The 18,050-nt window shown below is 42.8% G+C and overlaps 1 protein-coding gene across 1 annotated transcript in view; it reads right to left on the bottom strand.

Moving 5' to 3' along the window:
* Positions 1–876: 876 nt before the first annotated feature.
* LOC119378822 (transmembrane protein 208) overlaps positions 877–18,050 on the bottom strand; it is a 33,065-nt gene continuing 15,891 nt past the window's right edge. Inside the window, exons 5-6 of the mRNA XM_037647844.2 lie at positions 14,045–14,129; positions 877–2,668 (exon numbers count right to left, since the gene is read on the bottom strand). Of these exons, the coding sequence (XP_037503772.1) occupies positions 2,543–2,668; positions 14,045–14,129 (211 nt within the window). The 3' untranslated portion in view covers positions 877–2,542. The remainder of the gene's footprint in view (positions 2,669–14,044; positions 14,130–18,050) is intronic.

Raw genomic sequence — 18,050 nt, 5'->3', positions numbered from 1 at the left:
CTTTACCATAAAGAAATCAGCAGAAACAAGTGTCAGTAAGGTGAGCACTGATCTGTACTTCCTTCACTCATGTTTTGGCTTTGCATTGCTTTCTTCATCACACAAGTGTACCAACTGTCAACCCTTCTGCAGAGGCTTTTATTTTGCAGTGGATTTTTCAGAATGAGGAGAAGCGTAGACCCTGCTGGTACAACACTGCAACTACTGCTCATGGTCATTCCAAGCAAACACTACTATACTGTCTTGTGTTACTACTGCTCATAATGAGCACACCAAGGGAGCCTTGGCAGTCACCAAGCTGCAAAAATAAGCAACCCCTTAGAGGTGCTTGACTGCCTAACAAAACAATCTTTCATTGCAGCACAGCAAGCACAAGTGTCTATGGATTTCCATTAGGCCGTACAAGCTCATAGGCACAGCTTTCTAGGAATTGCGCCTACAGTACAAGGTAAAAGTACACATTAAGGTGCTGAGGTATCGTCTAGTAATTCGGGCTATTGAAGCAGTCGGATGCATCTATTTCTAATTTGTGCAATGAGCTGGTAATAATGCGAGTAAAAGTGTCAGGAGTTTCATATAAATAATGCAGTCTATGAACAGAAGTGATCACAGAAATATTTTTTACATAGTTGTATGCTGTTTGTAAGCAGAAGTTGGCCTGCAAACAGTACCAGTGCCAGAAATCAGCCATTGAAATGAGCGTGGAAGGGCAGTTCTTGCGAACTTTTTTTTTCTGTGCAAAGGAACCAAAATTGTTTAATACTAAGATTGAAGCTCAGTTATCCAGAAACAAACTTGAGAAGCCATTAAAATATTGCGAAATTAGTAACATTTTTGGGCACAATAAAACCTACCATGCCATTAGGGAATGAAATTATTTCAGAGATCAAGTAGGTTTTATTCAAGGCTCTTGAGCCTACCACACAATAACAACATACCTCCAAAACCTCGAGCACACCTTCGCTAATGGTTTACATCACCATATATACACATACACACAAGCTCTAGTGTCCAATTCAATCACGCAGGCTATTTGAACCATATCACTTGACACTCCTTGAGTTATTTCTACCCTTACTACAAAGAGGACAGAAGCGTTACAGTCAAGATTGCATATGCAGTAGTACTGCTTAGTCATCAATAAGAACATCTTGCAAGAATTATGTTGTCAACTCTATTCCATCACTAGAAGTTTCAAGTGCATTATTCTCTACAATATCGTGGAGAAAGACCATTACAACTAACAATGGCTTTGCTGGCAACAGCAGACTAATGGAGCAACAAGCATTCAAACGGCATGGAAATGATTGTTTGAGACGTATAGCACAACCGCTTGATTGACTGACTGACTGATCAACAGACCTTGCATCCAAAAGTGACACCCTGGCCTTGATAAGCGCCATGGTGAGTGGCTACAGGTTGATTAAAACCACCTGAAGCCTCTTAATGTGCACCAAAATCTTGGTAGTACATAAGCATTTTCATAATCTCCTCTCAAATCATGGTCACTCAGTGAGTATACGACCCTGCACTCTTATTCTCAACAGCAGAGCAAGACAACTGAAACACAAAACCACCCTGCTGTGAAACATGGCAACACTTCACAAGCGCAATGCAAGAGCACCATTCCTCATCTTTCTTTTTCCAAATCATTATTGTGAAGAATTATTTGTCATATTCAAGTTGGGCCATGAATGCACAAGGAAACAGTTAATAAAAGCAGGAGATAGAAACAAGCTGCTTACTAAGTTCCTGTGCAGAATGTTGAAATGCAACCAGCAACCACACAAGTGCAAAATTTGCTTTACCCCTATTGAAAACACAAATTTATGAGGAAATGCTACAGATAGGAATCAGCCAGTGTGCAAATTAAAAGGAGTGTGGACACCAATTTTAGGAGGCTAATTCAACCATAGTTTATGCTTCGTATTACATGGAATTCCTTCATGAATTGTGACTGACAGCAGATGGGTAAAAGGTAATTTATTTTAATTTTAAAGTCTAGAAATACAGTGTGGCTCAATCAGAATTGGGAATAGGGTGGAAGACAATGTGTGATATTAAATTACAGGGGACACCACCGCGCATAATGCTGCCTTTATCGTAGTTCAAGAGGCTGTGTAGTACACAAGGCTTAAAGACCATCACCAAAGAATATGGCATCTACACTCCTTCAAATTAAATATAAAAGAATAACGAACCACACTTTCTGAACTTTTTCAATCCAGGAATTCATGCACATTTCTGACATCAGACTTTATTGCCACACATTCGTAGCTGTCAATGGAAACTCAGCCCCTGAACCTTGAGCAAGAAAGACTGCATGTGCGTTCTATATATGTAAAAGAACCTTTCAGAGGAAAGTCCAACTCTTAAATTTACTTCAGGCATTTCATTTTGTGACTTAAAAAAACTAAATCTTGAAGTGCTTAAGTGGCACTACTTAAACTAACCTTTGAAAATTGGCAATAATGTAAGCACATGCAACACTCAACCTATTCTGAACAACCACACATAATGATGTGCATACGACATGAGCCCTTCAATGACGTCTGCTCTTGCGCTCCAGTTTCTTCTGCTTTTTGTCATCCACCTCTGGAGGGGCTGGCTGGAAGACCCACGGTCCCAAGACGTTGACCCAGAGTAAGTAGAATGCATACGCAGGAGCCTGCAGTAAATAAATTTCATTGGTATTAAATGCTGATTAAATGCAAGAAGATGACAATATCAAGCAATATCCGAGCTTTCTAAACCAACAAATACCAGACCCAATGGACACCACACGTAGCTATATGAGACCACTGAACTTAACCCATTGAGGCGCAGTGTACTTATAGAAGTATACTGCTCCTTGTATGTCACTCGAAGTCCTGTCAGCTTTGATAACCAGCAATTATAGTTGCCTACTCAAAGAACAAGTAAACAAGGTATTACAAAAACACTGCTGCAAAAAAAAGTTCAACTGAAACAAGATTTCACAGTGCAATCGTAACAAACAGCGCTAGACACGGACAGTGATAGAATGAATGACAGACTGGTTTATTGCTGGGAAATACAATATATACAAACGCTTCGCACAGAAGACCAACAAATGTACCAACCAGGCCAGTTAGGTGCACTCCTGAAGATTTTACAGGCACACTATCAGCACTGTGCAGTAAACAGTACATAATTTGAGAAGAATCAGGGGAACTAAGGTGCACAATGTTCAAAAGCTGAGAGGCCCTGAAGTCAAGGAAAGCATAAGAAAAATGACCTTCTTTCACTCAAGAAAGGTGTACAGTAGGCTTGTGCAAATAGCACTTTTTTGGTTCAAAGTGAAGTCAAAGCGAATAGTATGTAATTAGTACTGAGTAATAACACAAGGTTATTCATAAAATCTTGACACAAGTGGCAGATGTTGAACGATCTAAAAAAAAATGTTGGTTCTTTACTTGCCAAAAGGAAACCAGGTTCACGTTTAAAGTCTGTTTATCTTCAAAGTTCTGTTATTCAGTTATTCTTATGCAAAAATGCAAGTTCAATATCTAACTTCAGGAACACAAAAAATATATCTGAAATCAAGGCTTCAACGGACACCTGTCTGGTTGGGAAGAATCATTGAATAAAAAGATTTGTGAACAAGGCTCCCGTTCTGGGTGCCAAAACGTCCATATATTTTGATTCTCTTGTGGTCGGCGTCCTCGTCTTTCTATGCAAAAAACTTATTTACAGGCCCTTTTTCACTGCTGTGGTTCGGTTTACACAGTCAAATCCACACATATCGAAACCACATATAACGAATTACTGTGTATACTGGACAGTTGTTATATCCCCTTGAATATATTTGCAACATACAAAATATCTTATATATCGAATTACCTATATACAGAACCAGTGGCGTAAATCCCGAAGAATCACAAGAGGGGACACACATTTTGCCATGGTGGCCATTTTGTTTTTTTAAATATAGGTTTTATTTTTATTTATATACGAATAAAATCATGCTTTGAAATAAAACTTAAAAAAAAACTAGCATGGGGTCCCAGCACGCGTAATTGCGTTGTTCTATTGAGCCTTCTCTGCACCGGTCGAGCGGCGGTTGCGATTTCAATAGTCTCACACACCTGAGGGGTACTGAACACAGGTGCACACAAAACAGCCATTTGAAAAAGCTGAATGCACTATATTTAACTGTCAAGCAATTCAAGTATACGATGTCTGAAAGACAAATCTCAAGGGGGGACACATTCAAGGGGTGTCCCCCCCCCCTCCACCCCAGCCTGAACACAAGGGGGGCCAGGATCCCCACTGACTGCCCCCCCCCCCCCCTTGCGATTTACGCCAATGTACAGAACTCTTTCATGATCCTCTTCAGGTTCGATATATCTGGGTTAGACTGTACTTATATTTTCATGGTAGTTAAAATTGCCGGGGCATGCAAGCAGCTTACACTGTATTGCACTATGCTTTTTGTCCACATGCAAGTTAAACCTGTTACACCACCCCTGTGTTCTGTCTCAATTACCTTCTTGGTTCCTTCACTCTTTCGAAGTTGTGTTAATTCATAAAATAAAAAATTTAACATCAATTCCCACATACTGCCACCGTTTTGAACTAAACTTGTTCCATTCTGTATGAGCACACATGAGCTTGGTTAGCCAGTTCGCCACATCTGCAGTCCTCAGTTTAGCCTGCATGCATGATCTCAGGCCCAATCACCAATGAGCGGCACACATCCTGCAAGAATCTGCTATTTACTACTGTGTCTATGAGGTTTGGCCTGTTAACCTGAACAGCGCTGCTTCTCTGCACGTTTGCCACCAAAGTTACGGTTTAGTGCTGCACTGATGCAAGTCTATCCACAGTGGTTGTACAACTACCAGGAAAATGAGAGACCATGTCACCAATGGAAATGAGAGCAAGTACAACCTCACTGAATGATGCTATCTTCACGGCCACAATTTATCATGCTACAATGTGCAGATATGTAAGAAAAATCTAGCTAGACACAGTGTCTGAAACAACTGCACGCAGTTATTTCTAGATTGTATATGCACATTTTTCTCCTGGTCTGCTGTAATTGGGGGTACAAATTATACGTGACAAAATACATTGTTTTAAAATTTACCATACTTAGCCCGTGTGACCCACTTTAAAGCTTAAGAGGAAGTGTAATCAGAGCGTGCAGGAAATGTGCACACTGCGTTCAGGTGTGACTAGCAGTATGAAGTTTAGAATAACAGAGAGCTGAGCTAGTTGGTAAGTATTCATTCTAAAAAGACAGGGCGTGCAAACACGGACACAAGAAAGAAGTCAGGACACCACAAACGCCGACTAACAACTGAATAGATGCACAACGGCGGAAAAGAAAGAAGGCACGAAAACTTATCTGCGCATGCCCATGCAATAGGCGAACCTATCAATCCGGCACGTAACAATCCGGCACAGTATGAAGTGCCCCTTATAAGGTGGTTTCACAGTACAATGGCCACGCACTGCAGTGCAACTAGCTTTTCTGGTGGTTTACACGTGGGATACTTCGTCTATTCGTTCGTTTCGAATGGTTTAAAATTTGGAAAGCTTTAAATTTGAGTCAAAGCAAATTCCAACATTCGCACAAGCCTAGTGTACAGTAATTCTAAGAGAAGGCGAAATTTCTGCCTACAATCCTTAAAAAAGGAATTAAAGTGGAATACAATTCACAGCTGGTGAGTTCTAGGTTATCAGTAGCAGCACTCATCTGTGGACATTTATGCCGAAGTTTGTGTTTTAAAGTCAAGCACCCTTCCATCAAACATCTCAGCAGCGAAATGGCCTGTACAATGAAGGATTCCACAAGTTACAGTAGAATTCTTTTTTTCGTCACGAGTGGAAATGAGCATTGGCAGCGAATTCTAGGAATTAGACCAGGTTGACCACAGGAGAGGGTTTGGATGACAGGACGAGGCAACGCCTTCACGGTATGTACACTTAGATGAGCCCTGCCTAGCTAGGGAGCTCAGAGATGCCCGTGAAATGGCAGTGCTTGACATTGTCCCTGCATCTATACCCGATTCCAAAAACTATTTGAGACATCATGCACGTCAGTGCGCAGCCTCATGATGGCTGACATGCCGCTGGCGCACACTCAAAGTTTCAAAAGTACAGAAATTTCTTCAAAACCATGTAAAATATACATTTGATATCGGAATAGTCACACTTTCTCAGCAAGAATCTGTCACCCCCCCCCCCCCTTTTTCATATTTTTGTTGAGCATCCCTTAAAGGAGTACTGACACAAATTTTAAATATTTTCAGATTGTTGCTCTAAATAAAACACTGGTGTTGAGAACCCTAAAAAGAGTACCATGGTGCTTGGGACTGCATTGAATATACTTATAATACCACTACCTCAAAAAAGCACTTTCGGTTTTGATATTAAGGGAGCAGTTTTGCAGTGATGTAGACTGACGTCACGGGGAGACAGCAACATGCGACTTATTAGCAGCAGCTCTGACATATGCTGTTAGTAGCACGTGGTGCACGCAAACAATGATGAATGAATTGTCGTCCAGTGACTCCGACACTGACTTCTGCAATGTAGGCTGCATACAGGACACAGAGTTCGCAAACACAGCGAACTGTGTTGGCTCGTCGTGATAATGTCCATCACGGTGGGGTTGGCTTGCAGATGCTCAGCGACAGCGTTGCCAGGTTTGACTACTTTGCGCCAATTTGGCTACTTTTCTGGGTTGGTGGCGGCAAAAATAAAGTCTTGGCTGCTTGGCTACTTCTTGGCTACTTTCTTGTTCATTCGAATTGAATCAAGTTATCAATATCTGGTGACGTTCCAGCCACTAATGCTGGAGTATGCAGTGTCAGAACATGTGGCCCCCCCAGGCGTGTTTCCAGCTCCGAAAATTCAATTGGGCACTTGCATTACACAAAAGAAAAGGCTTTTCAATACATATGGCTGGCAGACGGGGAAAATGTTGCATGACCCTCATTTTGCATGCCTCCTATAGCTGAACACGTCTTTAAGGGGAGGTGCTACTTGAAAATGCGTTTTTTTTCAAAATTACATATTTTTTGTTTTTACTTGTTTTGCAAGTTTAGTTTCTCTACTTTCATGTAAAAAAAAATCAGGATTGTATTTAAACTAGAAATAGGTTGAAATCACTTTTAAAGAGCACAAGGCGGCTATTAAAAACTAAAAAGAGCTCATTGTCTAGAGTCCCCTGGAAAACACCACCTGGCTGCTTGACATTGCATTTCACATAAGGAGTTCACCAAAGCCACATGTTCAAAATAACCATGATTCGCAAGTTCTCATGATGGAAGAAATAATTTTAAAAAGCATATCTTTGCCACATAGATGAGCTTTCATTTCTACCTTTAAAATGCATTTTCCTCAAGATGCAATTTTGGGCAACTTCTTGAGTTTGGACATCACGTTTTTGGTACTTCTGATGGCCAGATCGGAACAAAATTTTTCTGACACATTCCTAAACGTGTGAAGAGTGCAATTATCTCCTTCAAAACCTGATATCATTTATATAATTATTATGAACTTAGGGTAAGCAATTAGTATTGGCTGAGAATTTTAAGCCATCTCATATAATTTTTATTGTTAATTAATATGTCCTATACACACTTTCTACTTAGTTATTTGCATTCTACAGTTAATGTGGAGCAATATGAGCCATTAATGGCTCTTAACCATAAAAGTTTAGTGGCAGAAAAAGTGTGCACAAAAAGAGCTATATTTTACACATTGTCATGGTACAAAATGAAAACTATGCAACTTACTATAAAACTGATTACATATTTATTATCAGCTTAAAAAACTATGTAAACAGCGTAAGTTTTATTGCCCTAGGCTACAGATTAAAGGGGTCATGAAGCACCCCTTGGGCTTGTTGAAAAAACACATCCTGCGGAAATCTGACACGGCTATGAACTGCTCTGCAAAATATTACAGTCGTGCGCGCCGCATAAAGGCCACAAGCGGAGCGCAAAGTTGCCGTTTCCTCAGGCGCCCTCTTTTCAAACAGAGGCTGGTTCTCACTCTAGTCGGTGGGCGGGGCGTCTGCACGTTGACGTCGCGGATCTGCCAGTTTACGTCGCAAGAGATATAGCATGCTTATTGGCTGATAGCCGGATGAGATGAGCTTCTTGCCACGGGGTGCCGCCACTTGCCCGCGCCGCATTCCTCAGTCTGCTAAATTTACATGGTAACGGCACTCGCGCATGCGAATCACAGCTGGAGAGCGATCGCGTTTCATGACGCACGCTGACGTAACTTCTTTCCCCCGTGCCATCCCTCCCTGTTTAGCTTCCAGTGCGCTCGTAGGCACGAGAAAAGAGAGAAAGCGCTGAGAGCGTGCGCCAAAGCCCCGTAACTCCGCTCATTCTTGACGGATTCGAGAAATTTTTGCGGCGATCGTTTCGGGAAGCAGTAAACTCCGATACTGTCATTAGATCATTACTCATTAGATCATTACATTAGAGAGGTCATTAGATCATTACTTGGAAAAGTGGTTCATGACCCCTTTAAAGGAACTTTCTTTTTCGAGTAGCATCTCCCCTTAAACGGTAATTGGAAGTGAGCACGACAATCGAACAATAGAATAGAACCATGAAAGTGAGCAGAACAATTGCGTCCAGGGCACTCTGTACTCAATGACATTGTAAATCGGATGTCCAACAAACTTCTTGTGTCATCTATTATGTCATGTGTCATCATGCGAAAAATTATTGCGAAGCTGCATTTTATGCTGCAATCCCAGAAACTGATTTTTATCACACCCATGCTGTACTCATTTTTATTGTCACCACAGGTGCTACTTTTAGTCTATTTAGGAAGGGTTACGCAACACGTCTGAAAAGAGTCTCATTTTTGCAAGAGCGCAGTAAACTTCGACAACTTGCACGAAATGATTGTCAAGTCAAAAATCTATGTTTGAATCTCAGCAATTTTGATTTTCGACGGTTTACATACGGTACTCATTTAAATTACCACCAAAGCACTTATGTTAAATAAAAAATATCACAGCCAGTTAAATAAAAAATATCGCCGTCAATTGCTTTGACGGAAAAGGAATTGACGTTTCTTGGTTCAGGGTCACGTAGTGATTCATGTTCAGGGTCACATAGTGATTCAGTCAAAGCATACTAGTGCCCTTTTTTAACCAAGACACACCCCATTTAGCACCAGTTGTGTATGATCCTCCTTAAGCACCGGCATAAATCATTTTCAATCCATTTTTCTGCCAAGCATTATGCACGCATCTACTTTTCCAAGTGATCATTGTATGACTTCAGTATTGGAGTTTACTGCTTCATGAACCGATTGCCGCAAAAACTTCTCTAATCTATCAAGAACGAGCAGAGTTACAGATTGTCGCACGATTTAAGTGCTTTCTTCTCTCGTGCAGATGAGTCCACTGGAATCTACACAGGCAGGGATGGCAAGGGGAAAAGAAGTTACATTAGCGCGCGTCATGACCTGAAGCGTGCGTCATGAAACGCAATCGCTCTCTCCCGCTGTGATTCGTGGACACGAGTGTGGCTACTCTGTAATGTTAACTCACTATGAAGCACGGCGCCAGTACGTGGCGGCACCCCGTGGCAAGAAGCGCATCTGATCCAAACGTCACTCTCGATTTGTGTCGGCTATTGGCTGATAGCATGCTATCTGTTGCTCGACGTAGAATAGCAGGCACCTCGCCCAACAAAGAGAGTGAGGACGGCCTCTGTATGAAGAGAGCGCGCTTGAGGAAATGCTAACTTCAGGCTCTGCTTCTAAACTCTTCTTGCCACACACGACTACAAGATTTAGCTGAGCTGTTCATAGCAGTGTCTGCTTTCCACAGGATGTCTTTTCTCACCAAGCCCAAGAGGCAGTTCATGACCCCTTCAAGGCCTATGGCAATTTGTCAAGACACAGCACAAAGGTGTTAAAGGGGTACTGACACAAAATTTCGCGGCCGAGATAGCCTGCTGGATCGATTTCCGTGTACGTCCATGTACCATCTGCAAAATATCGACAGCAAATAAAGCTTGGAAGGTATTTTATATGAATTTCGAAGTTCACGTGCGCGATCCAGCATTATAGGCCGCACCTGTTGCATTGACACCCTCGGATGTGACCCGAGGTGACCCCCCTACTTCCCCTACGTAACTGTTGTAGCCGGTACAAGTTATGATGACGTCGTAGCCGCCATTTCTGTTTTGACGCGCTCACCGCAGCGCTGTTGGTGTCTCAAGGAAATCGTCGGTAACAGACGACGATGAGGAGGACGATGACAACGAGGACGATGATGGCGACGACATTGCGCCGCACGTGCAGCAAGCGTGCGAATGCGAGGAGACGACGCGAACAGCGCGGAAGTGCGTCACACTTCTGTGTGCTGACGTGATCGAGCGCTGCAGCCGCTAGGTGGTGATAGTTGCACCCGGAGGCTTGTCGTTTTTGAACCGAAACTGACACTGGTCGGTAATGAGGAGCCTGTAAATAATTATCTGTCGCACGCTGCAGCAAACGATGTGCCGTGTTATGACTAACAGGCCCCCAGCAACACAATGCAGCAAAAAAACGCGAGGCCAAAATTTTTGTGTCAGTACCCCTTTAACAGCACTTTGAAAATCGAAATCGACAACAGCGAGATATTAAAGTAATTGCAGGATACAAAATGACACTCCGGTAGGTCATTCTAGCACTAGCCCATTGATGCAGCATGTCCTCTGCATAATTCAGTTATTGGTACTCAACCACTTATAATAAAAAGGTCGTTTCAGAACACTGAACAAGAGGAGAATGAATGAAGGAGCTTGTTTTTTTTTGTTACACAAAACCTAATCAAGGCAACAGATAATGAAGCCAAGGACAGCACAGTGAGCGTTATTTTGCATTTTTTAATTTGTCATAGTTATAACAAAAATCATCAGCCCATCCACTCCGTGAAGATGGTCAGATAGCGAAGCTGTGGCTTATACTGAGTACTATTACACCAAGTGTAAGCAGCTTGCTCCACAGTGGTGTGGAGTGCACGAGGTCTACCCATTTGGAATGAACCAAAATCGTTTCGCAATCACAACATTGTGTCTTTGGCACGACAACGTCATTCCATTCACAGCCGAGTTCGCGCTGACGTCCCTTTAAGAAGCTTTTTCCTTGGCAGTGCATGGCAGTGTGGACTACACGAGGTCTACCCACCTCGATTCAGGCGAACTGTATAGTATGCGCGAGTCTATATGATTGGATAGCAAGATCATGTGATGTCGTGAATCCACCGCTAGAATTGAAGTGCGCGCGCTTACACCTGATCAGTCAAATCGAGATCACGTGACCTGTTGGCTCAGCCAATGGCATTTCAGCAAACGCCTACTACTACTATACAACTACAATACATGTTTGTAAAACACCAATTAAAGTGGACGAAAGAACTTGCCGCCGGCGGGGACCAAGGCCACAGCACTACCCCAAATGAATCCCGTGTCCACTGCCCAATCAATTGAGCTACGGCAGTAGTCATTTCCCATTACCTTTATTGGGTATTTCTGTACATGTAATTCTGGCAGTGTTAGCCAGCACCAATCACAGCCATGGCAGCAAATGTGGAGAATTCTTTTTTGCCAGCTGGCATCATGCAGCACATGATCTTTACAAAGTTGCAGCTGGCCAATAAACCCTTCCACGCTACCTAAAGGCCATCAAGTCTGCCAAGACAAGACCTTCACTATGTTCACATATGCCGCAATGGCTATGGGTGGCACTAGCTTACAGCCCCAGGATTACACATACAGAAATAACCGATAAAGTGGACAGCTGCAGGGCATTTGTAATAACAACAAACATGTGCAGTATGTTCGTATAAATGCCCATCTGATGTTTTCTCGTAGCGAAGAAAAGCTGTCCACGAGTGTAGTGTCATACGCGGCAGCTCAACAGATGGTTATTGCACTCTCCTTTTACGTGATTGCCTATGTGTCTTGTTAAAGGGACACTAAAGGCAAAATACAACTTGGTGTGGACTTTTGGAATACCATTCCAGAAACCTTATAGTGCTTGTTTTGTGCCTAGGAAACGCTTAGTTTGAAAGAAAATCACACTTTAGTGGTCCGCATATGTTAGCTCAATTCAAACCGCCTGCCTCTCAAGGCCTCGTGATGTAAGCACTCCCCAAAGCCGCCTTTAGCGGGCGCTACACCAGCACCCTCCTTTATCTGGCAACATTGCGCCTCCACCGGGAACACATGCAAGAATACTTCTTGTTATGCTTGTTTTGCTGGTCACTGCTGCTTGCTTTGTAATGCTATGTTTTCCGTGGAAGTGCTTGATGCTCGGACACTGCTGTCTAGAGCCTGGGAGCTGCGTGCGATCAGTGTGGGAATATGGACGCCCTACGTGCATGTGTGCATTTGTGCTGGAGCCGTTAGGTGAGCCTCTGTTTACGCCGCTGATGCGTCGTGCCTCCAAAATGCGACACCATCAGCCAATGTATACCAATGTATCCGAGGTGTCGTGCAGAAGGCGCCTGAAGACTCATTTAGCTTTGAGGTGCGGAGAGGGACGGTTCATGAAAACAGCCACGAGAATGACATGTAGCCCTTCCTATTAATACAGTTGCGCTTTTTTAAAACTTTGAAACCATTTCTTTACTGTTCCATTTCACTTACGTGGGCATGCAGCATACTGACAAGACCGGCGAAACAGCGCTGCGAGGAAGCAGTACTTTGAAGGGCGGGTTACACGACTTGCCTACGTTACGGTTGATTTCATAATCCTCTGCACAAAAAAGGCAGTGAGCACACGTGTAGATTTTGTTGTTGTTCATCCCACGTTCATGGAAGTGCGGCAATTAGACACTTCGAGCATGGGAGTTCCTTCCGTGGCGCCCATTGGAAAGTTGTCGTTTTCGTTGTTGTAGCAGGCATTGCATGGACGTGGCATTTTCTCGAAATTGCAGTCAAAGTAAGTTTCGGGAGCCAGCAAAGCCCACGCAGCAATATGCGATAATGAAACTACCCTTGGGATGCAACTACACAAGCGAAAACTACTACTCAGACGCAACTGGGTGAGTGGAGCGCAGCCCGGAGAAGAGTGAACTTTGGAACCGCCCGCGCCGTTCACCATGGTAACGCCAAGTTCTGTTTTCCGTGAATCAAAGAGAAATGCACAAGCAGCATTTTATCACGTCTTGTAATGCACGAAATGTTATTTTTTATTATAAGTAGTTTGAGTACTAGTGATTAATTGTACTCGGGACGCTTGACGTCATCAGGCTCATTCCAAGATGTACCACTGGTGGCGCAAATCGTGTCCTACATTTACCTTAATTCTCGATAAGCAGAGCACTGCTGTTAATAATACTGACACTTTAGACGTTCTCAAACATTGAGCTTTCACTCTGACATAAAATGTTATTTGCCTTTAGTGTCCCTTAAAGGGGACTTAAGAGAAACAATAAATTAGTTTACACTGATAAACTATACTCTGAAAACTGTAGTTGTTAATTTCATTCCACAGGTTCATTAATTAATAGATGAGAAAATCAATGTCAGAAGTTGCACTTTTAAATTTCCAGCCGAAATCTCCGATGGCAACGCCACAAATTTGAGACTTTCTTCATATTTTGGCCACATTAGCTCAATGACATTTTGCGGAAATTTTGTATGTTATGTCTCAGACTCCCTCACAAGAAAATGTACTTCATTTCTGCCGATTGAGAACTAAGTAGACCCTAGTAGACAGCGTCAAAATCTATGACGTCACGGCGACTGGTGCGGGAATTGCAAGGTAGCGTCGCAACCCGCATTTTTTTTTTTTTTTGCATTTTCTTGCTGACCAAGTCTCGCTGACTGCATCTTCTCGCAGCAAGTGTGGTGTTTTGGGGATCATGAAAGAGTAATTTACTTATACAAGAAAAATCATTTTTTTCTCTTTAGTGTCCCTTTAAGCAAGCACGTATTACTTAAGTGCTTAAGTGTCATGCTCAGCTTGTATAACAAGAAAGAAAGAAGGGTAATGGGCTTAGAAAAGGTGCATCACTTCTTACACAGACAATCAAGATTTTACTCACCACAAGCCATAAAAACCAGACGTATGTTGACGCAAGTGAAAGTGTTTGTATGCAGGCAGTCAAGATGATCAAGTCTTTCAGATGCCTTATGCAAGAGAAAAGAAAAAAGTATGTTAAAGCATGTGATGATGAATAGCAAAACAACAAAATATCAGACAACAACAGATGCAGAATGCACGTCGATGATACATGGTTTACCAATATGAAAGGTAACACCTGATCTACCCCAGTTCCTGCACACAGATAAATTTCCACAAGTATTTTTCATCAACGCTAGAGCTATACTGATTGTTTCAATCAAGCCTGCAGGTAATACAGACAGCATCCATTAATTCGACTTTGAGGAAACAATGAAACTTCTCTAATTATCTGGTAGGGTGAATTAAACAAGAGGCATAAAATGAACAAAACAAATCCCTGATTAATTTGGCAGTACTTGCTGTGATCGTGAATGTACCCAAATTGAACACATAGACATTCTCTCAGTCCTAAGTAGAAAAATAACATAAAAATAACACGGGACTGCCCAAATGCGTAGAAATTTAATGCACTGATTTTTTTAACAAGAAACACACAGCATATATATGATTCTGGCAACAATAAAGGCACATCCCTAGTCCGTCCTATGATGTGCACTTTTCCGTGACGCCAAGACCCTGTGACATGACCTGTTGCCGTCACCTGAACAGACTGAAAGTGGTATGTCATATTTTTTTCAAGCAGCACGAACTTGCCATTCAGATTGCCGTCCTGTGACGCCAATGGCGGTGAGGCTAAACATGCTGGCCATCACAAGGTTATTGCAAATGGAGTTTTAATTTTGGTTTGTATCGAAATACACAGGTGAAAAACTTTTAGACAAATATTCTTTAACCCTTTGAGGGTTTTCGCTGTACATGTACGGCATACCTAACAGGCTTTACCAAAGGGTTTTTGGTAGGGGTGTGTGAATATTCCAGTTTTGAATTCGAATCGAATAATACCTAGGTAATCGAATAATTCGACAGGACGAATATGAAAAATGTGACAAAAGCCAATGGCGCAATTTGGTAAGGGTGAAGTGGCTAAAACTAATGCTAACGTCTGTACAGCAGGCCATCCCTAAAACTTTCACTGATATCCTGGTTCAAAAGCGATCGTATGTTTCTTTTAAAGGAGATTATGCCATTTCCGCACCTAAAAAAACACACACGGAAGAAACCATCAAGCCTTTCCCAACCTCGCTTCCGAAACGAAGGCACGGACTTCTTGCGTAGTTCGGTTGCGCATGCCACAAGCACCGTAAAACGCCCCCCGACTTTGTCCCGCGAAACCCTCGGTGATTGGCTTCACACCTGAAAATTTGTTCACGCTGTGCAGTCGCCAGTGCTGCACCGCACCACTCATTCAGAAACTCCCATCATTGCGGCGCGCAGTTAAAACGCTGCTGTGAACGGGCGCCCGAAGATTTTTGGCCCCGGAGCAGTTGTGAGGATGAAGCACAGCGTTTCCGTTGTCAGATGAGCCATATTCCGCAACGATACGGGGAAAAAATAGCTACCGTACTCCTCTCTGTTAGACGTGAAGAGGTTAGAAGTGTTGCCGCTGACTGGAATGGTGGCTCTTGTATCAACATACCTGCATGCCCATAAAAGGTGGGAAAAAAACGCCAGGCCTGCGCGGAAAGCGCAGCACAGTCACAGCGAAAGCTGGAAGAGCGGCTTTTCTAGAGCGCGTTATAAACTCTCCTGTGGCTACTAATACAGGTATATTAGCAACGTACCCACTACGCCACAAAGCGTAATTTTTGGGATGTTTGGAAGCACCCAGCGCGACATTATTCGTTGTTCTGCGAAGAAGCGAGGTACCATATGTAAGCGATTATGTGCATGTTGTTGATGCGGCGGTTGTTGACGATGAATAATTATGGTTGCGCCCTTTGTAATGGGTTGGAAGCTTTAAACGACCAACTAGTTACGTAATGCATGTTGTGTGACGCCCGGTCGTTATTTAACTGTCCCACCACGCTTTATAACAACTTTAACCGGAGAAACGTAGAGCGAGAGAGAGAGAGAATTGACTTTATTGAGACCCTGAGAAATGGATCATGGGAGCCTTATGGGCTTCCTTGGCAACCAACAGAAGTGAACTTGCGAGGAACCCACTACGCTATAAATCGTAATTTTTGAGAAGTAGGGCAGTAGGCACTGTGCCATTTTTCGTCATTTTACAGACAGCCGTGGTACCTGCTAAACGCATGTAAGGCATTATGCGTACTTCGTTGATGATGTGCGTGATGACGATGAAGAATTATGGCAGAGCTCTTTGTAATGGGTTGGAAGCATTCAACAACCTACTCGTTGCGCAATTCGCATTGTATGACGCCTGGTTACATAATTCGCGTTGTGCGACGCTTGGTGCTTATTTTACTCTTCTACCACGCTATATTGCATATGCTAATGTGGTTCCTTCCCGACATGAAGCCTGTATAGGACCGTTTTGCAAAGCAGTTTCAAGCACCGGCATGGCTCAGAGGTTGAGTACTGGGCTCCCACGCAGAGGGCCCAGGTTCGAACCTCGTTCCATCCTGGAATTTTTTTCTTATTTAGTTTTTTTTCTTATTTCGAGCGATACTGGTTACGGACACCGGCGGCGGCGGACAACTACGGCACCAAAAACGGCCGGTGAAATGATCTCATAACAGCTTTCGCTGTAAAAAGTCCCTCCCGAACAAGCGTGTAATACTAAAGCTGTCATACGCCGTAGCGTCCTTGATTTTTCTTTTCTCTTGCCGTAACTGGCGGTATACGTTTTGTGTAAATATACTATTCGATATTCGATATTTTTGGCCACTATTCGGCACTATTCGATTCAAATTCGATTCAAAATGAAATTTCACTCTTCGTACACCCCTAGTTTTTGGCGTACATGTACGACATTACATTGCCTGTATGTTTAAAATGTGCACCTTTTTCAATCATTTCTCTTGCTTGGCATATGCTGCCACACTTCGGGAATAGGTGGAATTTTTTTTATGTGCTGATGTCTCTCCGTTTTTTTTCTTTTCATCCTTTCTAAAGTGGCATGCCAGCTTTTGCTTGCTCATCCAAGCGCAAGCGTGCGGTTCGGCTGGTTTCGCGTGCCTTTTTCGATTGTTTCTCTTGCTTGGCATGTGCTGCCACACTTCAGGAATATGTGGAATTTTTTTCATGCGCCGATGTCTCTCCATTGTTTTTTTTCCTTTACAAAGTGGCGCGCCGGCTTTTACTTGCACATTGTTCCTCGCGCCCGCAAAACTGATGGCTGTCTGGTTTCTGATCTCTCAAAGGGTGACCGCTTGTTACACTCTCGTTTATTGCTCCCTGGGGCACGGTTACATCTGTGTCCATGTGGCGTTAAATTACACAAACGATGCCGCCGTTGTTGCGTTTCCTGTTTTCGGGACTCAGAAAAACTAACCCCGTCTCGTTGGCGATAAGATAAAGGATTATCACACCTTTTTCACTAATTTTGCTTTCCGGACGGGCGCACAACCATGCAGTTTTCTTCTGTGCGCTCACTCACACAGTTCACTTACGCTATGGAAGTGCACGCTGGTTGCTCTGCTGCTATAGTGAGTCGAGCGGCGATTCTTCCGATGTGGACTATTCTCCAAGCGTATTTTTGGTAAGGGTGAGCTATGTTTAATCTGTGAGCTATGTTTAATACAACGCATAACTTTTATTTATAAAAAATCGTATAAGTGTATTTTTTTTTAGGATTTTGCTTAATGTTACTCACGAATAAACCATGTGCATGTAACAACAAAAATTAATTTTCTGTCACTTCACGGTCACGCAAAAAAATTTGAGAAATTTTTTTTTGAAATAGAATCGTCTGAAGAATTTAATTCAGCAATAAAAAAATACACATTTCTGGAGTGCACTTCGTGAAAAAATTCAACCCTCATAGGGTTAAAAATAGGCAGAAGCTATAATTGGATAAATGCTGTAATACAGTGGTTCTCAATCATGGATGTTTTGGGGAC

The sequence above is a fragment of the Rhipicephalus sanguineus genome, chromosome 1, assembly GCF_013339695.2.
Source record: "Rhipicephalus sanguineus isolate Rsan-2018 chromosome 1, BIME_Rsan_1.4, whole genome shotgun sequence".
NCBI lineage: Eukaryota > Metazoa > Arthropoda > Arachnida > Ixodida > Ixodidae > Rhipicephalus > Rhipicephalus sanguineus.
The sequence above is the reverse complement of the archived record's forward strand: the minus strand, read 5'-3'. Positions and strand labels throughout refer to the sequence as shown.